Source organism: Primulina eburnea, chromosome 6 (genome assembly GCF_022965805.1).
Source record: "Primulina eburnea isolate SZY01 chromosome 6, ASM2296580v1, whole genome shotgun sequence".
NCBI classification, from domain to species: domain Eukaryota; kingdom Viridiplantae; phylum Streptophyta; class Magnoliopsida; order Lamiales; family Gesneriaceae; genus Primulina; species Primulina eburnea.
Genome location: NC_133106.1, coordinates 31,872,128 through 31,897,220, shown reverse-complemented (window position 1 = coordinate 31,897,220; position 25,093 = coordinate 31,872,128). Strand labels below are relative to the sequence as shown.

General features: G+C 34.0%; 4 protein-coding genes across 6 annotated transcripts; 1 reads left to right on the top strand and 3 right to left on the bottom strand.

Annotated features, from left to right (window-relative positions):
• Positions 1-409: 409 nt before the first annotated feature.
• On the bottom strand, positions 410-4,951 carry LOC140834295 (uncharacterized). 2 transcript variants are annotated; one of them, XM_073199085.1, is made up of 4 exons: positions 4,823-4,951; positions 4,632-4,726; positions 2,537-2,800; positions 410-1,543 (listed from the first exon to the last, which is right to left on the bottom strand). In XM_073199085.1, the coding sequence occupies exons 2-4, from the start codon at positions 4,684-4,686 to the stop codon at positions 735-737; spliced, it is 1,128 nt and encodes a 375-aa protein (XP_073055186.1). In that variant the 5' UTR covers positions 4,687-4,726; positions 4,823-4,951; the 3' UTR covers positions 410-734. The 2 variants fall into 2 exon arrangements, with proteins under 2 accessions (XP_073055186.1, XP_073055185.1); XM_073199084.1 differs by having other exon boundaries at positions 411-1,543; positions 2,537-2,814.
• Positions 4,952-5,488: 537 nt separating this feature from the next.
• Positions 5,489-7,426, bottom strand: LOC140834293 (uncharacterized). Of its 2 annotated transcripts, none has more exons than XM_073199082.1 (2): positions 7,270-7,426; positions 5,489-7,173 (listed from the first exon to the last, which is right to left on the bottom strand). In XM_073199082.1, exons 1-2 carry the CDS (start codon positions 7,297-7,299, stop codon positions 5,656-5,658), a joined length of 1,548 nt encoding a protein of 515 aa, XP_073055183.1. In that variant the 5' UTR covers positions 7,300-7,426; the 3' UTR covers positions 5,489-5,655. The 2 variants fall into 2 exon arrangements, with proteins under 2 accessions (XP_073055183.1, XP_073055184.1); XM_073199083.1 differs by having other exon boundaries at positions 5,489-7,169; positions 7,270-7,398.
• A 615-nt stretch (positions 7,427-8,041) lies between these two features.
• Positions 8,042-11,533, bottom strand: LOC140834292 (beta-glucuronosyltransferase GlcAT14A-like). The gene is made up of 4 exons (XM_073199081.1): positions 10,580-11,533; positions 9,318-9,393; positions 9,115-9,230; positions 8,042-9,017 (listed from the first exon to the last, which is right to left on the bottom strand). The coding sequence occupies exons 1-4, from the start codon at positions 11,082-11,084 to the stop codon at positions 8,503-8,505; spliced, it is 1,212 nt and encodes a 403-aa protein (XP_073055182.1). The 5' UTR covers positions 11,085-11,533; the 3' UTR covers positions 8,042-8,502.
• Positions 11,534-20,906: 9,373 nt separating this feature from the next.
• On the top strand, positions 20,907-21,576 carry LOC140833481 (uncharacterized). The gene has a single exon (XM_073197823.1). The coding sequence runs from the start codon at positions 20,956-20,958 to the stop codon at positions 21,391-21,393; it is 438 nt and encodes a 145-aa protein (XP_073053924.1). The 5' UTR covers positions 20,907-20,955; the 3' UTR covers positions 21,394-21,576.
• The last annotated feature ends 3,517 nt before the right edge of the window (positions 21,577-25,093 follow it).

The window sequence follows — 25,093 nt, the reverse complement described above, 5'->3', positions numbered from 1 at the left end:
TGTTCTTTTTTTTTCATGAGCTTATTGAAAATTGAGCGTCAGAGAGATCACGTTGAAAAACTTTTCTGACACTCTTTAACGTGTTTGTTGAGCGTGTACAGGAGCTCGGCACCAGACTTCGGTCACCTCAGACGAATGACAGTTCGGCTCAGTTCTACAGACATCATCAAAAGTTACATAAACTTTTAATATTTTTTAAGTTTTTTAGACTTTTGAAATAGGTCTAATTCAATTAGCCCCGGAAGTTGCTATTGATATCCCGATGTCGTGAAAACCTTATTTATTTAATTCTGCAAATAAAAATATATCATGACAAACGATTGGTTGTATACAACACTTCAGGTCGAGAAACAACCTACAAACTCACTATTTTATCTGAAATTTTATTCGTTAAAACCTTACAATAATATCATGTCAAACATTATTCACATTGCAAGCTCTAAAATCCCAAGAAAATTCAATTTGGCTTTCTAGTTCCACAGAAAAATAATTCGACAATCGCCCACGAGAGTTTGTGAGTAGACTTACATCTGAAGAGCAAAACTATTGTCTAGTTGCAAGTCAAGGCAATATTATCAATGACTCAGTCGATACGGATCAAGTCAGATATGGCAACAAAAAAAGTGAGATTTCTCATTCGTTCCATCTATATCAAACCTCAATATACAGTTCAAAATTAATTAAGAGATCTAAATGGCAGCATTTTCGAAGTAAAGCTTCCTATCCTCAAAGCTTTAGCTCCATCTTCTCCTATCCTCATCCTCATCAACTGGAGTATACCATGAAGGTCGATTCTTCAAGTTGCTCAACCGATAATTCAGTAGAACTTCTTCATTCGAAATTGTCCTTGTCGCCACAAGAACGAGACATTTGAGAATAGGAATATTCGATGTGATGTTTGATTTCAAGGATTTGAACCAAAAGGTGCCAAATTTCTTCATTCTCACTTCACCTCCATTTCCAAATGACATATTTGGTATGTAGGTCCTCATGTTCTTCTCAGTTAGCGGAAAATCATAGGAGCAAACCATAGCATTGGGGCTCATATCCTTGGCCGGATGGTTGGCAAAATGAGCAAAGGCTAGAGGATTTCTCCTCTCCAAAACTTCTCCTTTACCCACTACTCGAGTCCCATCTAGAGGTTTATTGAGAAGTTTCCACAGTCGATCTGAACCAGTCACACCACCTTCAGTATCTAATCTAGGTTCTGAAGCGTTTGTGTTATCCCATATCTCACGAGTTTCACCACCAGCACCCCAAGGCTGAGCATTAATGACAGTTCCGTCATACCTCGTGATCAAATATGGGTTTCGTAAATCAACTCTAGGATATCCAGGAATATAACGGTAATATGCAGGTGAGTATGCCACGCCAGGGTAAAAGGCAATTACGGCACCTACATCAGCTTCACCATCCACGAATAAACCTTGGCCGGCATCCTTATGTTGAATTTGAGATGGCTTGACTGCAAGAGTGTATCCAATGAGATCCTTGAGGTTTGTTGACACTTCATGCAGCCTTAACGGCTTTGTTGCAGCAACAGCTGTGTTGAAAATAATTTAGAAGGATAATCAAGAAACTGTGTGCAAAAGCAGAAAGGAACATATGGACAAGCCGACAAGTACTACACCCATGTAAATAATCTTAAAAGGTTGTTACAAGTTGCTTAATTTGGCATCGCCGTATATGCATACCACGAACAGAAGGCCATTTTAAAACAATAAAATTCCATATCTCAAATCATGTCACATGAATTGTTGTACAATAAATTGTTTTTATCGCCTAGAACCAAACTTTATGTATGGCTAGGTTAATGAGTGTTACAGTGTGGGCATGCATATCCATGATCATCATTGAGCCAAACACATGAAATTATACTTGATCGCACATGAAAAAAAAGGGTCCATAGTGGTCACTAGATCTACCATGATGGTCAGGTAGCAAGATTTCAACCCAGTCTTATTATGAAGTTTCTCTAAAGACATGCTAAAATGGATAAAGTTGTATCACTATCACGGCATTCTTCTGTTGATTTCTCTGCTTCCTTCCATTGTAGCTGATCGGTTTTTTTTCTCATGACAAAGATAGAGAGATCCAATCTCTCTAAAGTAGATTTGTGTTGGCTAAGGTAGATTTCACTGGCATTATGAGCAGAAAAGCATTATATAATTAACGAAAGAGTGAATAAATCAGACCTTTGAGATTTGTGGATGACTAATCATCATTTCTATCTTCTTTGCATGTTATCAAGGGTATTATTTAGCACTTTGCAATCAAAGGATGTAAAACCAGAATTTCTTTGTGAGACAGAACAAATAACTCCCATTTTACTATCTGCTATATATCTTCGAAAGGGTCCAACAACTCCATGAACACATCATGCATATATTATGGAACAATAATATCACCTAGAAAGTACCTAACACATGACAGGGGAAGAGGCAGACTCACCAACTGGACAAGCGAGATGCCGCACAATTCATTTTCAGCTAGCTAAATTTAACTATAAATGAGATAAAGCACTAATGTTACTTACAAGGATAATTAGGTAATGGAGGGCTACTACCGACAGCAAATCTAAGACCACTGTGCCGAGGAGCAGTACTTCTTCCTGAAGCTAGTAAGTTAAGTGTGTCATCAGCCAGTTTTGAATCAGGAAGAAGAATGTCATCCATACATTTGCAAAAAGTACTGACTTGTTCATGAATATTTTCTTGAACTTGTTTCTCTTGTTCAGAATGTGACACCTTGCTGGCCATGTCAATTATTTCGTCGGCATCTGCTTCACTGGCATTCTTTCCTAAACGATTATAGCTAAGTATAGAGTATTTTACATAAGAAAATGGACCAAACTGTCACAACGAATTAAGTTAAATAAAATGTGAAATATGCTATGTTATAAACTAAGGATGAGATACATGTTATCTAATAGAAGAATTGAATTGTAGGATATTTGCAACACCATTACCATTCTAATGGGACAAAAAAGATAGCTGGATTTACATAGGAACCAGTTATGATTGCACTCATGATTCAAATATATTGATTGAACGAAAAAGGCAAAGACTTTGGCAGATCTATGCATATTAATGATCGATGACTGGAAAAGACCACCACAAGCGAGTCATTACTGTCTAGACAAGGTTTAAGCCATTAACAAAACTTAGCAACAAGGTTATCATAAAGAACCACTTTTTGATTTAGAGAGGTAAAAAAGAATGAGTCCATATAAAAGCTCTCTGATTTCTTGCCTCAAATGTAGTAGGGGAAAAAAGAGTCCTCAAATTGCCTCATATTGATATCATTCAGTTATTGAGCAGATTTTATCTGTGTTCAAGAGTGAACCTACCTTGTTATCCTGTTTTGACCATTTTTTGCTGTTTCATTCGTCCTTTTGTCCATGGTTCTTCAACGGTTTAACATAAAATTAAGTCCAGCATTTTTAAAAGCAAGACATCATTGTCGTTTCACCGTAGAGCGCCATTTCGTGGGCGTGATCTTATGTAAGTTCACACCTTTCACTTACTTTTTTTAAAAAACAAATACTAATAATTTTTGGAGTCACGTGGGCGTGACTCTTCAATAATTTTTTTTTAAAAATGCTATGGTCCCTCCTCATTTTACGAGGTGGGACAGTTTCAAAGCAACACCCTAACAAAGGGCGTGACTTTGACCACCTTTAACTATCATTCCCTGATGCAAGGCCTATTAATTAATTTTGTCTGCGTGATTTTCACAACTTGGCAATCGCGAAAAGCATCCCTGACTGAGAAGTCCTTGACTGCTGCTATCAAATGTTTTTTATCTTTAAAAGTTGTGTTCATGCAAAGTCCACCTCTATTCGCATTGCAATAACTCAAATTCGATACAAATGGAATGCCAACAGAATCAGAACACTGATCTTCATATAATGTACTAAAGATCATCGAAAAAAGCAAGTGCGATTTTTCTACAAGCATTTAACGTTGATTTTGTAAATGTGGAGACAACATCTCTGATCCAACACTTAATAGCTGCCAAAATACTTTTGTAAAAAGGATTTAATTATCACGCTTTGCATCAGGGCAGCATATCTAAAGGTCCTCGAGCTCGTGTATTTTTTCAACAACAGAAAAAATTTAAGTCACGCCATTATGAAGGGTGTGACTCCACTGTAAAATGGCAATGCTTTTGTACTTGCCCTATTTAAAATTTGGATTTATTTTTACACTAAACGGCGAAAAAAAAAACTTCTCTCATTGTCAATCCATTGTGAATTGGTGATCAACAGATCACGATATCCCAGATTCAATGAACATTGTTGTCAGCACATTGTTTCAATCCGAATTTAGTTAGATCCACTTTCTCAATCTCACCATAACGTATTTATTTCATGCTCCAATGTAATATTATACTAATAACACAAAAATAATAAGCGACTTCGAAACTCCGTTAAAGTAAATGGTTGCTGGAAGACAACTTTCACCACAAAATCTAAATTCAGATACTTTAACAGTATGCTTGCTGCAAATGCAAAACACTCGTCCTACCATCAAAACACGAATACCGAACAAAATCGATAAATTAGCATAACAAATATGAAGCCATGAACTTAAAAATGACAAGTAAAAAAAATTTGAAACGACAGTTACCAAGTATGGAGAAAAAGGCGATTGATATCAGCTTCAAACTGAAGCTGCCGTCCATTCTTAGCTAATGTTGGACTTCTCGCGAGCACCTTCACTGCCTATTAAAGCAATACATAGGATTATTCTGCATGTTGATTAAATTAAAGTTCTAAACCCAAAATTGGGGTTAAAATGAAGCATCAGCTTTAGATCACCGCTTGAAATTTCTGGAAGAGAGACGCCATTGGAAGGGAGAAATCAGGGTCGTGGGTTCAAATTGGAGACCGTAATTTGAGAATACACAAGGGGTGTGGCCGTGCAAATACTTCAAATGTAATTTTAAATATTAATCGATTTGATTATCTCACATAAATAGATATATGAAATGTATCACAGAAAATCTATTAACAAAATATTACATTCAAAATTGATTCACTTTTGCAACATTTTTTTTATTTTAATAGGCTTTCTAACTAAGGAATTATTACTTTTTAAAATTTTTATTTTACATAGATTAGATTATTGTTGTCCTCCTCCCAAAATTAATTGTATTGGGAACAAATGAAATTTTTAATATTGTGTATACCTCTAAAATTGTATTAACTTACAAGGTTAGCTTAAGAATTTCATATTTTATTTACTGTTTTTGAAATGATTTAGTATTTTAAATATGGTATACCTATAAAATAAGATTTGCAAAAACTTATTATAAATCATTTTCAACTTCTGTGTATAATTTACAGACATTTTATTTACTAAAAACTTGAAAATACTTAAAATAAGTTCTTACAAACACAAAATTAGTATGGTTTATAATAACTTTCGCAGGTTGTTAACAAGAAAATTGCACTTTTCTGTGTGTGTTTTCATAATATGTCTAGATTTTATCCCACATTGTAGGATTAGATCAAATTGGAGCCGATAGTAAAAAAATTATTTAAGAAAATCAGAAAAAGGAATCTTTAAAAGGGAAAAAGAGAGACAACCATGTCTCATGGTTATGCGCTTCATTCTTGAACACTGCTATTGAGAAAAGTTGCCAAAAAAGTTAACCAAACAATGGAGAATCTCTTAATTTCTTGATTTTACCATCCAATACAATGACAATATCTGTGTTACCCTCATCAAGCAAACCCCGTTTCAATCGTTTGAACAAAAACTCTGGAGGCCTAATACCCATGTCTAACATTTCTTGAAGGTATTCACACGCCTCGCCCACCCTTTTTTGGTCGCACAAACCATTAATCAAAGCCAAAAACATATGCATCCCCGGAATCACCCCACAAGACCTCATCTGATCCCAAATTTTCAATGCCATATCCATTTGCCCCCCGTTGCAAAACATCCTGACCATGATCTCGTACGTACTTAAATTCGGTTCAACTCCCAACTCATCTCTCATTCTCTCAAAAGTGCTACATGCCTCACTCGTTCTACCGGCCTTTACAAGATGATGTAAGATAATATCATATGTTCGTGGATTCGGTCCAATCCCACTTTTTTTCATCTCATCAACTATCGCATAAGCATCGTGAATCCGCATTGACCAACAATAAGCACCAACCATCGCATTATAAGTAGGGGCTTCCATAACACAATCACTTTTGTACAAGTTGAAAAACTCGATAGCTTCGTCCAATCTCTTCTCCACCCCCAAACCATTGATCAAAGTACAATATATATGAGGTGTTGACTTTAAATTTTTGCCACTCATTTCGTAAAATAAGGCAACTGCTTTATCGTGGCGTTTAGCTTTAAAATGGGCATTCATCAAGATTCCATATGTCACAACATCAGGCTCGAATCCTTCCCCTTGCATCTCAAGATAAACCTCATTAAGCCTTAGAAAATTACATCTCTCACCCCACCCTTCCAACAACACAGCATACGACTTAATATCCGGCACAAACTTCCGATTTTTCCATGTATCAAACAATTCTTGAGCCTTCTCCACATGCCTAGATTTGCTCAAAGTATCAAGCAACCTATTATAGTCTAGCAAATCAGGCTTCAATCCATACCTCTTCTCCATTCTCTCAAATGCCTCTATAGCCTCATTCACCCTTCTCGCCCTAGCGAGCCTCCTTGAAACAAGAGCAAAAGTCTCTTTTGATAAAAATCCATTATTTTTCATCTCATCCACCAAAATCCACACCACTGTGAACTGCTTGATTCTCCCTAACGATTCAATGAGAGCATTGTAGCACTCTAGCGTGTGCTGGAAACTTCTCTGCTTCTCAGCCCACCGGAAAAATGATAGCGCCATAGTTCCGGAATTGTTGAGTTTATTCAACACTTGTAGCACTAGACTTGGCGACAAATCACTAAAATTAGCATCGTCCAGAGAAGATCCAATATTTGTAAAATTACCCATCTCCGATACGATTTTACATATTCTTTCAGCTTCTCGGTTGATTTTGTTATCTGGGTTTGGCGTGCTGCTGGCATTTCTCAAAGGAGAATGATAAAGATTTGATCTTTCAATGGGGCGATAGATATCGGCTTCAAACTGCAGATGTCGTCCATTCATAGCAAACGTCGGACTTCTCTCAAGCACCTTCACTGCCTAATTAAGCAATACATATAAACATTCGGAATGCTGATTATAACAGCATCTCTAAATCAAGATTAGGGTTATACTGAAGCAGCAGCGAGAAATTACCTCTTGAAATTTCTGAAAGAGGGATGCCATAGTAAGAGAATGGATGCAGATTCAGCTTCTCAGTTGATTTTGGTATCTGGTACGGTCGTCTAGTTTTTTTCTTTAAACTATAACTTAAAGATAATCTCTCATATTTTTCTTCATCAAAACTTTAACAAAACCACCCTAAATTTTATTTTTTTAAAAAAAAATAACATAGAAATTTCAAGTATCTACTGTCGAAAATTATAAGACAACCCATTATATCTAAAAAAAATTATTTTAGATATATAATAATTTATCAATTATTAATTTATTGAGATTTTATTATATTAGCAGTTGATGTCCATATATAATCCTCATCCAGTAAATTGTGTTATTTATTCACAAAATTGTTTCAGTTCCATCAACACATAATCCGGAACTGCTTTAATCCAGTTTGGTAGCATCTTTAATCACAATGTTCTGCATTAATAAGGGGAAAAAAAAGATTCAATTTAAATGCCTCGGTCAACGTTTGATATCAAGGCACAACAAATATGGATTAATTTGACTAAAGAAATCTCTGACTTGGTCATTCATCCAAATTGAAAAAACTCGGGATTTTTATTTTAAAAAACATTAATTATTTTTTTTAATAAACTTTATAAAATCCAGTTTGATTTTTGTTTGAAGAATATTCCCTGTTGATCTAGTGATGGACTCGAATCTAAAATTATTGGCTTGTTGAAATGCCGGAAAGTCTGCATCAAACCACCACGGTTCTGTGAATGAATAGAAAGAGACCGAAATATACTGATGGAGTAAATCCAGTTGGCCAAACGTTAATGGTTCAACACCGAGCAAAATCATCGTGGAACCTAGATCAAAGCATCTATCAGACAAAAATTGTTCGAAGTTTACAACAATGTGGCTTACGGATACATTTGCTCTCTATGTGGAGAACCTCCAACCGGTCCCGTACCCTTGTAAGCGTGCAAATGAATCCTCGGAAACTATTAAATATTGCCCATACGACAAGAAAATGACAATGTGGTAGGATTCTCAAGTGTAAAGATGACCGAGGGACTCTCCGATACTTCTACTCCAAGAATCTTGAATAACTTCGTCTCCAGACGTAGAACTCCAGGGAACGATATTTAACAATCAAGAAACTCGAATGAGAAGAATCCCCCGAAAGAATAGCGTGCGATGATTTTCAATGCGAACGGTAAAACTTTTCGAACGTCACGTGTTCTCTCCACATATCAAGTATCAGGTGCAGGTATCTAACTCTGAGTTCCAATCACTGATAAGTTTTTTTATGGACTCATCAAAAATCTTGACCCGGGGTCCCGGCTTCACAACATTCACATTACCCCATTGTGAACATGGATCCATCAACAAGCTTTGTCTGCCTTTGCACCAAGCACCGGGCGTCGCTCTGTTACGGCCACGCATGAGGATCTTTCTATCAATCATGTCTAGCACTGGCTGATCTTTTTCAAACTGTCTTGCAAAAGCAGCCCCACTTTTAGCCATTTCATCATAATCCGAAGTGTTGAGGTAATGGGGTTCCATTTTAGGAGGATCATCCCAAACAAAATACCTCAAGTCGGAATTCACGGTCGTGTTTTTGAACTGGGGTGAATTGCAGACAACCGAGTGGAAATAGACCTCTTGGGACAAGACAACATTATTAACATACATTAGAATGGTTCGTGGAAGATTATCCCAACCGCAAACACAAAATTCGAGGAAGGATCGACTCAAGACAACCCATGGAGAACCTGGAAAGTATAAAAAATGGTTTGATGCGAGCAATTGACCAGATAGATTCGGTTGATGTTAGAAACCTGACCGTGACCGAAGTATACATACACTTACCCGTGAAAACTTTGAAAGCCTCAGGCATTGGCCGCTTTTCAGTTGCGTGAAAAATTTTAGTCCTTCTGGCCAAGTAAATTCCTGGGTCAACTACAATTGGTTCAATTCTTTGACCCCTGAAATGACGAGAAGTAGATTGAGCATGAGTAATAGGAGAATTACAATGCATAATGATAACAGCTAAGCAGTAAGAATGTGCATACTCTTTCCAACCCAAATCACTAGTGTGATCGATAAAGTTCAGGTCTCTCTTAACTGATGAGAACACATGGGACAAGTCTGAAAGCAAAAACCGGAAACTTGGCAGAATTAGCGAGATTGATAGCTGAGAGAAATTCAAATGACAATAATTTTGATGGCGTGATAGCTCTTCAAGTAATTTTTGAACAAAGGCATCATATGTGCTATCACAACTCTTAAGTTCCAATTTCCCATTCAGCGAAGAGCCAAGTGAATGTGTGACTAAAAATTCATCAGCACTTCATTTCAATAAAGTGCAGTATCAAACCAGAACCCAAAGCATTACGACCTAAAGGGAAGTTATACCCCACGGCAGTAATCATGAAAAAGTTCAATGTAAAAATGCATTCAGTAACTCAAGGCAGTTCCATTTCTTAAGAGAATATGATGGGGTCAGGATTTCTAACAAATAATCAATTTGACAAACAACCAGTATAAAGTAAACAGTATCTATAGGGACTTTCGGTAGCATAAACAGGACTGAAATATATATTTAAGGTGCAAGTTCGATCAAAATTTTTGACATATGCATCATTTCTCAGATGACAATTTTGGCAAAAAATAGAGTCTCTATAGTAAGTTGCTCCTCAGTCCTGATCTAGAGTACTGATTTACAAAAAGCATTTGCAGATACAGGATTTAACTAAAACATACAAAAATTACAAATGCAATACTAGCATGCATGGTGGAGAGCATTTACCTTAACATAATTATGAATATCTTCAGATAAATTTCATCAAAGTATTATTTAATTGCATCAAGATACGGGAAAGACTCTTCCCTTTGGTTAGTGAGCAGTCAAAATTGGCTGACGGTAAAACCTTCCAATCCACAAACTTCGAAACAACATACAAACCAAAGGTAAAACTTCAAAACCCAATTGTATCAACGCATCATGCAGAATTTAATTATCCGAAACATCATATATAAACACTAGTAATTGCAAACGGAGTATCAGCCTAAGCTAATGGCACCAAAAGATTAACACATTCCATATACAATCAAAGTAATTATTCTGTGAAAATAGCAACCAATATCAAGATTCAACCATCCCATAACTACATTAAAAAAAAAGAAGCATGTGAGATTGAAACACAAAATGCGGCCCCTCAACGTTGCACCAAGATGAAAACAAAACAGGAATTCTTATCAAACCACAAACTACGATGAAAATAAACAAGCAAAACACCGGTTCTAAACATGAAGCTAGATAGAATTAGCATACCATCTTGCGTAACCAACGGATAATCCATAGCACTGAGAGTTAAAAACCAATCCCACCCTCCGCCCACCTTCAACAAAACAGCTGCAGCCCTCAAGATAGCAGCAATATTAGTGGAACCCATGTAAGTATTTGGATCGGGCTTCCCGAATACATCCACGTTCTCAAAGCCCCGAACTGCTGGCACTGACTTCACCAATGCCGCCAGCCTTGCTCTCTCCTCATCGCCGCCATCCGCCGAAATATGTAGTAAATACCTATTCCTAGGATGGTAAACCGCTAACAACAAACGGAAAATCCGCTCACCGTCCCCTCGTCCACCGAAAATGTAATAGGCAAAAGCCGGGGGGTGGCCTGGCCCGTGAAGAACCGTCGAATCAAACGGCTTGTGGGATGAAAAGGTATTATTGTATGAGGAGCTGAATCCCGAAATAAACGATAAGAATATGAGAAATGAGATGAAAGCAGCAGAAAAGAGGGAGAATAGCCATTTCCTTTCAGCTCCCATCTGGAATCTCGATATGGCTCTTGTAGCATGGAATGAATATTGATTTACAAATGTCGAAGCAATTTTATCAACAAAAAAAAAACAGCAACTCACTCAAATAACATGAGCTAAAATCACACCACAATAACAATTATTGCTTCGATGAGTCCAAGATTTTGCAAAAAAAAAAAAACCAAATGGGATTTCAGAAATTTTCAACACAGTATCCATAATCACTCGATTGGATCAGAGAGTAAACAATTCTTTTCTTTTTCCTGATTTCTACGTGGGTTTGATTCCCGTTTGAAAATCCCTTCTGGGAAAACTCTTGGAATTAGGGTTTGATGGAAGGAGGTTGTTAGATTTAGGTGGAACCGTGGAAGAGAGCAGTGATTTCGATTGAAGGAACGATTAGCGATTCGGTGTCATTTCTTGAACTTTGGTAGAAGGAATATATATCAGTTAATTTTTTTTTAAATAATCTGTTAAAAAAATATTATTACTCCATTTAGAATTACCTCTCCTTCTAAATCTGATGTTGCAAAATCTAATACCACGATTATCTTGTACTGCTAAAATTGTACAAGTTTGCTTTTCATTTTTGTATCAGATTATTTTCAAAAATTTGTTCCATTATATTTATTTGATGTGAGAATCTTGTTATTCAATACACATTAGATAAACTTCGATCTAACGTAATAATTTAAAAATCATATTATCAAATAAATCGTTCAATGCACATTAAACAAACTTCAATTTGATATAATAATTTAAAAATCATATTAATCAAATAAATCATACTGAACAAATTTCATTGAAACTTTGGGGGAGATATCAAAATTATTACAGATGAAAAAAAACTGGTATATTTCACAACTCCAACAAGTGTCGGCATCCGTCATGTTCTTTGATATATAATAAGATTTGAAGAGTTGACTGTTGCTACTCTGTCGGTCGTAGGGGTGTGTATACCCACGCGCCACATAAACCTTGTGGTGTGTGTGCTGTTCTGGCAAACTTTGCCTTCGGTTGTGTGTGCTCGAAAACGAAAAAAATGGCACTTGTGTGAGAGTCAAGTCTTGGTTCCAAATTTTGGATTTTAAAAATAATAAACGATAATGTTTTACAATAAGGTCGATTGTTTAATATTTTTTTTATCATTTTTATTAGAGTGAGTCTCATATAAGACCGTCTCAATCCGTGAGACGGGTCAACCATACCCAAATAATGAACCATATAAAAATAGTACTTTTTCATTCGTGACCCAAATAAGATATTCGTCTCACAAATACGATCCGTGACACGATCTCACACAAGTTTTTGTCTTTTTGCTGTATCTATATTGTCAAACGATAGGCCTCTATAAATATTATTTTGATAATTTAAGATATATAAAGTGAATTTCACTCGTGCGTAATCAAATATGTCACTGAGCTGTGTCAAACTCATGGGTTAAAACTCAGTCACACAAGATTCGGGTTGGGCCAAGTCATGTCTCGAGTTTGGGTTAACCTGCCTCGTGTATATATGCATATTATATATTTATATACATAATATGTACACTATATATATGTATACATATATTAGATATTGTGTCGACTTTTGTTTCCACCAATGAGGTGTCACTCACCTATTTTATACAAAAAATTAATATGCTTCATTACATCCAATAGGTTAGTAACACGTCATTGATGAACATATATATTGACACAATTGGTGGACAGGATAGCAAAACTATATGATATCTTATATTAAATGTATAGCGGGTCCGCGAGTCCAACCTAGATTGAACACGTCGGGTTTTGAGGCGTGGCGAGACATGTTCTTGTCTTAATTTTTCTTAGTGGAGTGGGTAGGGGTGTCAAAATGCGACACGACTCGTCAACCCGACACGACCCAACACGAAAAAAATCAGGTTCGGGTTGGGGTTTTTAGGGTTCGGGTTGGGTGGATTCGGGTTAGTGCCATGTTAGGCGAGTTTCGGGTTGGGTAACCCGCGAACTTTTTTTTGAAAATATTACCTATATTTTTATATATTATATGTTTGAACAAAATTTACTGTATATTTATATGATAAATTTTCATCATTTAATATTTATTTTGCATATTTTTATTTTTTTAACAATTTTTTATTTGATTTAATAAACATATACTTTTATTTTCTACGATTAAACTTTCAAATTTAAATCGAAAATTTTGTTATTATGTGTTTAAATTAAAATATTATTATTATTATTTTATTTTTCTGAATTTTTTTCATTAATCTTTTTTTAAAAAATTTAAAAATATTAATAAAATTCGGGTTAGGCGGGTTAGTCAGGTTAAGTCGGATTATACGGGTTCGTGTTCGGGTTGAAAAAAAATAAAAAAAAAATTTACGGGTTGACCCGAAACCCGACCCAACCCACCTGATTGACACCTCTAGGAGTGGGGCGGTCTTGGTTTGACCACACTCGTCCTGTTGCCATCCTTATGGTAAATAATAATTTCATTTTATCCTTCTATCATATCATAATATTAATTCACCATAAATGGCATGCATATTATAATTTTTATTTATTTTATTTTTAAGATAGATAAAGAAATAATAGGAGGAGAACACAATGACGTACATGATCTCACTTAGTAGGATAAAGAAGATTTCATGATTAAAAAAAAATGTTTCATATTCGATTATATATGTACAAACATATTCATGAAGAAGTTACCAAAACGAATCTTTATATAAAATAGCTTATTTTAAGATTAAATATTAGTGGGTTTTAAAATCCCAATTAATTTTTATTTGTGTTCTTTGACCAAAGGATGTTTGTCAACCCAAAGGATTTTTGTCCCTTGATACATTATGCTATTTAATTTAATTAATATATTATTATACTATAAAAATTATGATTTAATAATCCGACATTCAATTCAAATTCAATCTGGGCATATCCAATTGGCAATATTTTATTAAATGGGATATAAACTACCGAAAATATTTTTTTTGTTGAATTATAGGTCAACTGCCATTTGCTCAATCGAAATGCATTAATTTTATCGAGTTTTTTACTAAATCACGCGCACGACCTTCATAAAACTGACCCTGCACATTTTTTATAAACAAAACAATGGTCATTTTTTTAAGATTGGCCATAGAATCAAAATACGACTGATTAATTTCTTGGAAAATTGAGTGTTTTTTTATGACGTGAAAACTCGTAGTCATTAATTTTTTGTGTACATTAGGTAAACTGACAGACTAATACAATATTTTGCGAAACCACATTAATCGAGTAAATAACACTGGGCAAGCTATGTATCACAAGCTTGTCCAAAAAATGTCGTCGAGGAGAATCAAACTCCTGAATATTGACTGAGCGTTCACCTACTCCACCAACTCAACCATCTCATTGAGACGACAATCAAGTGTTTTTGGTCTCATTGTGTCGGTATCGTGTTAAATTTTGAAATATTCGTTTTAGAGGGAAAAAATCCTCTATCATATTTATTTCTCGTTCACATAACACACCAAGCGATTTAAGACTCCAATTAGTCATATATTTAAAGATACTAATAGCAAATTACGTGTTTTGCACGTGAATAGCGCGAACTTGAGTGAACTGCGAATATTGGTCGTAAATGTTCAAATCAACGTAGACACATTATTTTTCAACAAATAATTTAATAACAATATTATTTATAGTTTATATATCATTTCAAACAATCATGGTTTAATTTCTCCAATCTTTTCGTTGTTTTGCGTTTGAATCCTTCAAAATATTTTTCGTCTTTTTATTTATTATTTCTTATTTGATGGAATAAATTCAGCAATATCATCCTCATATCCGATTTTCATGTTATTTTTCATCATCGGATTTGATGTTGATTAATCTTTTTTATATTTGTCTTTTTTCCTTCTTATTTTGTTTATTTGAGTTTCTCAGATTTAATTTGGTCCTTACTACATTTTATTTCATCTTTTTTTTTAATGTCTCACTTAGTTTCTCCATATCTTTCACCACCATTGATACACATATTTCTTGTTCAGGGCCGGTCTTAGACTTTGAAGGGCCTGGTGCAAAAAAAAAAAAAAAGTCCTTTGTATTTATATAAAACTAATACTAAAATCAATAATATAAAGAAATTTCATTATTTGATTACATAAACTAATATCTATAATAAAAAAAACATTATATTCCACATTGTTAATAATCAGTATCGTTACTCTATTTTGGTGGTTCTTTTAGATGTAAGGATCAACATGAAAATTTGAAGTGTCCGATTGATAAACACACTACCCACTATTAAATTTTAAAATATTTGATTTTAAAAAAATTTGAAGATAAAATCCAAAGTCCAAATATTCAACCCAATATATTCATAACCCCAATTTAATTGGTCCCTATTCAGTCCATTCCAGCTGTGGGCTCTGTGCGGTGGCCCCATGTTGACCACCCCAGGGCCGCCCCTGTTCTTGTTAGTAACTAATTTTTCTATTTGAAATGAAACTCTTAGGCTCCGTTTGGTACTTGAGATAGGATAAGTAATGATTAATAATTAGAGTGATTGAAAAATGAGATATATGGATTAATAGTATGGTGGGATAAATAACATGGTGTTTGATATGATTTTAAAATGATGGATTAATTTTTGCAAATTTTATTGTAATGCCCAAATGCTAATTAAAATAAATATTTTTAAAATAATTGGTTAGATAACTAAATATTTATAATTATAATTACATTTATTAAAATTAATTTAATTCTTAAAAAAATAAATTAGAATTGAAAAATATTATTTTCATAAAACAATTAATTAACATGATTACAAATTTATAACAATTTAATTTAAGATAGATTTGCATTACAATTTATTTTCTTTAAAATGATTGAAAATAATTAAAATATATGAAATTAATTTATAAAAAAATATAATAAAATTTTAAATATTATATTAATTATTAAATTTTCACTAATTTTAATTTTCATACTATATTGAAGAAAATAATTCAAGGGTATTATGGTCAATATATAATCTTATCATGATCACTATTAAAAAATTATTAATTATCACACTCTTTGAGGAGGGATGTTTAATCACAGAAATAACATGAATAATGTGGGCTTTCAATCATAATCAAGGGACTATAGATTAATAAAAAACGAACCAAATGCGAGAGAAGGGAATGATTATTAAATAATCATTCTCTTATCATGGTTACCAAACATAACCTTAATGTTTCTTGTTTGATTATCTAAGGTTCTCTTTATGTTTATATATATATATATTTTCCCTATGAATGAACTAAACTCATACTTAAATAAGTTTTCAAGCTCTCTCATTTGAATACATACAGATAATTTACAATCATTTAAAAAATATTAGATGCCATTAAAATTGACTCGAATTTAAATAAAAATATTAGATATTGAATTCCTGAATATTTTAACAAAATAGACAAAGTAAAATTACAAAAGACATATATATTAGAGATAAAATTATTGTTTATGAGAAATATGACAAAATATAATGCACATAAATGCAACTTTCATATTCAATTTTTGTACGAAAAAAGTTAAATATATCATTATTAGTATAAAAATACATGTACTCAACAAATAAAAATTAGATGAATAAAAACTGAATAACGTATATTAGTTGTACATTGATCAATCAAAACAATAGACATTAAATTAACATTAATATGATTTTCTCTATTTTTTATTGTTTTGTGAAATCGAAGTATATTAACTCATTTTACTCAAATGAACCAGTGTGTCATTCTTGAGGCGGTCCTTTTATTGGTACTTTTAACAAAAGCGTGCTGAATGGACCAGATTTACTCGTGGTGCTTCGCATTCATTTGTTTGCATACTTTCTACTAGTAGTCTATCACTGTTGGTCAATATCATTCTCATATTCGAGCTTTTACAATCACCTTATGGTTGAGCACAACATTAGACCGCAATCAAGTGTATTTATATTGTCCGTCATGTCTCGAGCCTACAACACCCCTCAAACCCATATAATGTAACCGAAAATTTTCAGCATGTAAACCACTTGATGGAAAGGGGTGTTCCAGATTGTAACTTCCATTTTTTATTCGTATTAAATGTCGAATTTGATATCTTGATGAATCCTATTCTGCTATCAGCTCATGTAAAACCAGATTAGATATGTCTTCTGGTGTTTCTAATGCAAGCAATTGAATAACAATTACACGTTTCTTCTAAAGTTTCTGTATTGTTATCTCTATCAATATATGCTCTTAGTTTAGTAAATATTTGATATTTCCACTGTTTGTGTGTGCAGGCACTTGAACGGCTCTCCTTTGGAGGCAGTCGGATCAAAGGCACTTTGATAGCTCAAAGTAGAATACTGTTATTTTGGTACTACACAACTTACCTTCTCTTGGAGAAAAACAAGCTGAAGTACCAGCGACTCCAGCCTCCAACTCTGAGTCAAATACAACCACTGTCATGGCTCACGTCCCAGCCCGGGCTCGCGGTTGCGTGACTGTACAATGGACCCTAATAGCAACTACTTCGTATTCGTCTCGTTTTACGAAAATGATTAACTCAAGTTGCTATAGAAGTCAATTGTAAGATATTATAAACTCGTTTTAAATCTTTAATTTTTGATATGTGGAACAAGGTTATCACAATCACCCATATTTCAGAACGCGACGTCCTCGTCGCGACCTGACCACTCGATCCATCAGTACCGAGAATCTAGAGGTGGCTCCTATAGGTTCAGGAGGTGGCTTCCGTCATGTAGCACTTTGCCCCGCAGGTTCAAGAGGTGGCTCTCATGCACGTAGCACTTTGCCCCGCATAGCACTTATTTCTCGGTGTTCCATGCCGGTGACCGGCTCTTATTCCATTCACTCACGCCCCCAACCCGGGTCCGCGGCTGCCTGACTGCACAATGGGCCCCTATAGCAACAACTTCGTACTCGTCCTCGCTTTACGAAAATAATTAACCAAAGTTGCTATAGAAGTCCATTGTAACCCGTTATAAACTCATTTTAAATCATTATTTTTAAAGATTTGGGACAAAGGTATACAACTACCAACAAAACTCGGGCATCCAGAAAGTGACTCCGAGGACTCTTCCTTTACCCGAATCTCCCGTTTTTTACCAAGGTAAATGGAGCCAGCCGCTTGAATCTCTTCCCTCTGAAGCACTTGATATGTTTGAGCTAGACAGTTGTTAATTACTTGGGAAGATGATTATCTTAATGTGAGACGTTCCACTTGCTGTTATTGATCTCATACGGGTTCCAACCCGAAGGAGATACCTGTGCAATAAAGGAGGTATCTTCCATTTTACGAAGCTAATGAACAATAATTAGAGAACTTGAAAATGGTGGAACTGATGATTTTGTACTTTAAAAATTCTTCCATCTTGGATTGCTTTCCATGAACTTCAAAGCATTAAATCCCTAGTAAATTGCATAGTTTTTTTTTTCTTTTTTTCCTGAGCTGTTCGAGCTATTATTTACTTCACGGACACACCACTTATACGCTTTACTCCGACTTACTTCCGATTGTTTTAGGAATCCTGGCATTAGGCAGATTAGATTATGCGTCGTTTGGCCTCAGTGAATCTCACTTTCTTGCATATAATTGTGTTTGATTGGAGATCGAGACGTTGCGCACCTCTTGTTGACTTCAAGTTTAAACACAAAGCCACACTGGGTATTTTTCTCGTAGCACTACTCTAATGCAGCGTGTTTAAAAAATGTAACTGTTTTGTTATTTCTATCAAGACCATGGTGGATTCCTTTAATTTCAAATGTATGTATTTGTTTCATACTTGAGTACGAACTGGAAAATTATCTTAGAATCGAATATTTGAAGTGTGGCAAGATGCAATGAATCGGTCTAATCACCTCAATTTTTCGACTCCCCGAGTTTTCAATTTTGGCCTAATTGCGGCGGTGTCTTGGTCATTTGTCGACACATTGAGTTTGAATTCTCGAACATTTTCCCGGCGTGTCCTCTTTCTTTTTTTTTTTTTTTGTCGTTTTCAATAATAACAATGGTTAAATGTTTTCCCTTGTAGTACGTTTGATTGTTGTATTTGAATTTGCCCTCCGCTGTGTTAAATTACTTGTTTTTTTGTACACCGAGAAATTAGTTCACCGGAAGAGTACATCTTTTGTGAGATCAGTCAACCTTACCGATATTCACAAAAAAAATAATATTTTTTTATTAATAACTCAAATAAGAGATACGTCTCACAAAATACGACCATTGAGATCATCTCACATAAACTTTTGTCTTATCAAAATATTTAAATAATCATACCATGTTCCTGATTTAGGCCTATTTGCTACACTTATCTCTTTTTTATCAATTATCAATTATAAAAATTATAACATGTAAGATATATAAGTGTCAAATATATTAAATACAGAGAATATGACGGAAAAAAATTACTTTATAATAATATGACTAAAGAAGAGATAATTGAAGTAGCTGATTTTCATATTTTGTAGTACGAGGATGAAATTAGCTGTAGAGATGTAAACGAACCAAACCGTTGGTGAGCTATACGAAGCTCGATTCGATAAAAGCTCTTTTGAGCTCGTTTAATGAGGCTCGTTAAGATAAACAAACCAAACTCAAGCTTTACAGTATTCGGCTCGTTAGCTCGTGAACATGTTCATTGGTAAATTAATTAGTAATCTTTTAGATGAAAAAATAATAATTTTGATATTTGATTTATTGATTTTACATATTATTTATGAAATATATTGAAAAATTTATTAAATTTATTTATTATAATAAATTTACAAATTTTAATAAGATTAATATATTTTTCTTTAAATAGATAATTTAATTTTTAATTAATTTAATGAAAATTTAAATGTATAATTTATATTTATTAAGTTTGTTTAGGCTCGATAAAGACTTGAATATGTTCGTGAGCCATGCATATATTCGTTAAATAAAGCTCGAATCCGGCTCGATTATAAACGAACCAAACTCAAACATTCAAGAGTTCGGCTCGACTCGATTACATCCTTAAAATTAGGATCGATAATTAATTAAGACCGGCTCACAGGAGGAAAGGGAAGGTGGGGTCCCTGATAGATTTTTTTTTTAATATATATTTTTGTGTACGACTTCTTCCAATTTTGCCATTATATCAATTGATCCGTCCATTTATCTGCTTTCCGTATTTCCTTTTTATACTAATAAATAATTATTTAATATGCATATGATATTTAATATGTATAATATAGATGATCGGAGTTTAAATATCTTTGATTTGTTTAAACTAAATCAATTTTATACAAGTCATATGATCTGTTTTATTTTATTAAAATTGATGATACGATAGTAACCACCTAGAAAGTAAACCAATTTTTTCATCCAAATTTATTCTTATTGATACTAATATTACATTTTAAAAATAAATTCAAAAGACATTTTTATTTTTTTATTTAAACAATTAAAATATCAATTTAGTTAGTCTATAATTTGTCAAATTTCACTTTAGTCTATCAATAATGATAAAAAAACTGTATAAATATATATCACGTGTGCAAAGTAACTAATTTCAATAAAGCCGTGGAGTAATATTCCAAAGGAATCTAAGAGTATTATTTGAAATTTATAAACGTGGCCGAAATTTGAAGTTAAGAAAACTGATGTGACACGTGCCACTTGTTTATGGAATCGATAAATTTAAGGAAGTTTTTAAATCCATTGCGCGGGCGGCTCCGCTGTAGGGATAAAAAAACACGGTCTAATTTACATATCTTATTGCCTAAGTCAATCAAGGCCCCTAAGGTGGCCACCACCATCAAAATGCTATAAATACGCGACACCTCCCTACTACGCTTTTGCAACTTCAAATCTCCTAAGATTATATATAATTCTTCCTGCTCGTGCAAGAAATGGCATCCACTTCCGCACTATTAACCTCGTCGATCCCGAGAATGGTCGAAACCAATCGAAGAAGGAGACATACTAATCTCATGGTTACATTCGCGAAGAGAAGAGATATCCATGATCAGAACTTCGGTGGAAGGAATATCGTGGACGAGAATATGATCGTTCTACGCAAGAGAATCCGCGAGATGGGGATGGTTGAGAAGGACGAGGAGCCTCCCGCAGGATGGATGGATTGGGAGAAAGACATCTATCCGAGCTATGACATGATCATATGTGATGCGATGAGATTCTTGCAATGGTATTTGATGGAGACGAGGCCAAGCTTTGCATTAGGCATTATTGGACTCATAGCATTGAGTGTGCCGATTTCGACTGCTGTTGTTGTATTGAATCTGCTGGAATTAAGTAGAGGAGTTCTGTCTGCTGTTCATCTGAGCTAAGTACGAAGGATATAGCTTTCTTTTATTTTGTAAAATAAAATATTTGTGGTTTGTTGTAATTTTTTAGAGGGTTAATCTTTTAAATTAGTTGGTATATTATTTCATACTCTTATATATTAAGTTTTTATCAACGAGTGGCTGTAACGTCTCATCATTCGTGTAAAACGATGTTTGAATATCAACGTTTTGTCACTACATTGAAATAAAGTTAATATTTTGACAACTGTGATATTTTAAAGGGGAAGTTGGTGAAAAATCTCCAATCAAAACATTTCTTTGGGTTCACTCCATACCCACAAAATTGTGGTACTATGTCATACAAAATGTGGTACACTTCATATGGAAATGTGGTACACTTCATGTGGAAGTGGAAATGTAGTACTCAAAAAATACCCAGAGACTGAACACAAAAAAAATCGATGACTGAGGACTGAAGGTCAATTTCCCGTATTTTAAATGCCAATATTTGTTATAAATTAAATAATTGTATACGCATATTTTGATTATACGTATATAGCAGCACTACTGCGAGCCTTGACGATACATTTTGTATCAACTTGAAAAAATGTCGTATTCACCAGAATGATATAAATGAAGCACGTGACTATATATCTAAGCTTTAATAGCAGGTTATACTATTGCCGGAACAGGAACCGGGCCGGCCAGGGGCGGTTTCAACTTATGCTGCTGTTCGTATACGAAGTTATTCATTCTTCGAAAAAATTACATATCTAGTGTAAATATGACCCAAAACAAAATACGTAAAGTCACTACAGTGTTGATTGAAAAAATTTACACAAAACATGATAAATTAAAGCAAAGATGCAAAAATTACTAACAGATCAACCAAATACAAACAGGTTTAGAAAAAAAGATCATTCCTAATTAAATTACTGCAGGTTACGGAATAGGGTTCTTTAGAAGAATTTTAAGATACAAATTAATAATTCAAGTTGTTGGAAGAAGGTTTGAACCAGGACTTGAATCTGATCCATTTAAGCTATACTTGTGTGTTATCGTTGAGTCCAAGTCTAGAATCCATGCAGTGGAATTAATTTCTTTAAAATCATCGGCCACTGCAACCTGCAGCTAATCAAAACAAAAGTAATGTAAGAGAATCACTAGAAAGTGTTTAATATGTGTGAGTACTTCCAATTGTTATTTGACATAAAACATTTTATTATAATCAAATATTGAGACAGACTTGTTTTCGATGTGTAACCTAGCTAGCTCCTTACTCAAGGAAAAGGGTATCAAAATAATTGGTATTGGAAAGAAAATTATACGGAATGTTGGACTAACAGGGAGCTCCCTTCAGTCCAAGCTGCGATAACAAAAACTGAACACAGCTCTCACATAGTTGGATCAAGAACACACCAGATCTCACTATTTCCGATGAATTCGTGAACCAACGAGTCAACAGCTGAGTTTTCAGCTCTAAAATGCCTCAGACTGGACTTAAGGAAGCTCCATAATTCCCCCGCAAACCCTAAAAATCTTAACAGAACATGCACATATATATATAGACACACACACACACACGCTTTTAATTATACAGATAAAAAAACATCAAGAAAAGAAACCCGCATAGGATTCAACAAAACAAGCTTTTTTACAAGGTTGAAGTAGAGGAGTGGATGAAGAACAAGGCCGAATATGGTGGATTTATATAAATGGGTGGTGGAGAGATATATCAGGAGACATGAAAATCTAAAATGGGCTGGGAGATGGATTTAGAACAGACTGCAGAGGCATCAAAACACCCTGAAATTTGAAATCATATCGTTTCATAGTACTTATAATATCTGTGGAGGGAGTAATTGGTATTGGTTTCAGCTCTGAAAAAAAAATGGACAGGTCTTTGAAAACGTCGTACGCTCAGCTTATTATCCATCCAATCAAACAGCTGTGAGGGCTCACCATAAAGAGAAAAAGTTTTATGATGTTTAGGCTGAAATCATAGTATTCCATATTTGGTACAGAGGCTAATACCAATGAGGGTAGGTTTGGGGCCTGTTCATTCATTGGTCCAAACCCTAGTTCACGTGAAGGGTTTTTGCAAGTGCAAGAGTGGGATATAAATAACGCTAGTACATTTGGTTTGATTTCTTCGTTTTTGTTGAGTGGTAAAAGACTTTTAAGAAATAGTACTTTTAGAGATAATAATTAGTTATAAAAAAATTGTAATTTTAATCCTACAAATTGATTTTTATATATTAATTTAATAATTTGTCAGATTTTGATTTTCATAAGATAATTTGAATTTTTTTGTGTGTGTCTTTTTTATACCAGAAATTACTAAATCCATATGATTTCTTTGGTACTTATTTTTTCATTTGTGGCACATGTGATGAGAATTAATATCATATTACTCAAAATAAAATTAATATAAGAAAAAATAAAAAAAAAACTAGAGTAAAACGACTCTCGATACTTCAAAATTTATGGAAAAAAGTACGTCGTTTTATTTATTTATGTTTGTGTATATTTTAATATGTGTAATATAAACTTTATTCTTGTTGCATGAGTCACGTAGGAGATTATCGGTGTCAAATAAGCGATATTTGGTGGATTTAGTGCTTTCTAACAAAAAATGATCAAAACTAAAAAAAAAAAAAATCAATTGATTGTATTAAAACCAAATTTTGACAAATTGCATTAATAAAATCCAAAATCTGTCAACTTACAAGACTAAAGTTGAGATTTTCTCTAATTAGTATGATTGATAAGCAAACTAATTATTTCCAGCCACGTGTTTAAGAGGGTGTTTGGCGTCGTTCATGCACCTCGTTCGAGAATTGATTTTTATCGCATCCATATAAGAGTCACTAAAAAAAAGAAAATCTCTTATAATAAACAGATCTATCTAAATTATTGATAGAGTGAATAGATCTGTCATTTCTTGAAATCCTTCTTCTGATTGTTCCGGTCATGGAATAGATGAAATAAATAAAAAAATTGAGTTTTTGTTCAAGAATGAAATTTTATTGAGATTGTAAATAGTTAAAAACTAACTTTAAATCCTAACATCTTTTTAATCCAGTAATTTTTTTCTTAGAAAAAAAACCTAGTTAGAGTAAACTAATTAATCCAAGAAAAGGTTATTGTTAGAAGAAAAAAGCAATATACAATGAAGAGCATGAAATGATAAACCGGTTTACAACAGTAAAGCAAAGCAATCATAAAATTGAATCGGGAAATAGATGTTGTGTTGTAATATCATTCCAGCGGGTTGGTAAACAAGAAAAACTGATCCTGCAAGAAAACATGCGTAAAATAGAAATAACTCGAGGCTTGTAGTATCTTTAAAACAAATTCATCTTTTTTGATGATGTTTTGAGGTTGGTAGTAGACTTCTGCTTCTCCGGATATGATTGGAAAACCTACAACCTTAACACAAAGTTTTCAAGCAAGAGAACTGAAACCTACAACCTTAACACAAAGTTTTCAAACAAGAGAACTGAATAGTACGTGAACTTTATCTCGCAAAAAACGCTTACAGAAATGAGAGGAGAAGGTGGTGGTTGTTCTGTGTTGAGGACTCGGGACAACATCTATAGGATCATGACATCCATACAAAAGACCAACTTTGGCTAGGACCGATCCAAAATTCGACACGAACAGGTCACGGTTGCGCATGATACAAGCCTTTTCAATACAAATCGGACCCTTGATTTGTATTTCTTCCGTGTAACTGTAC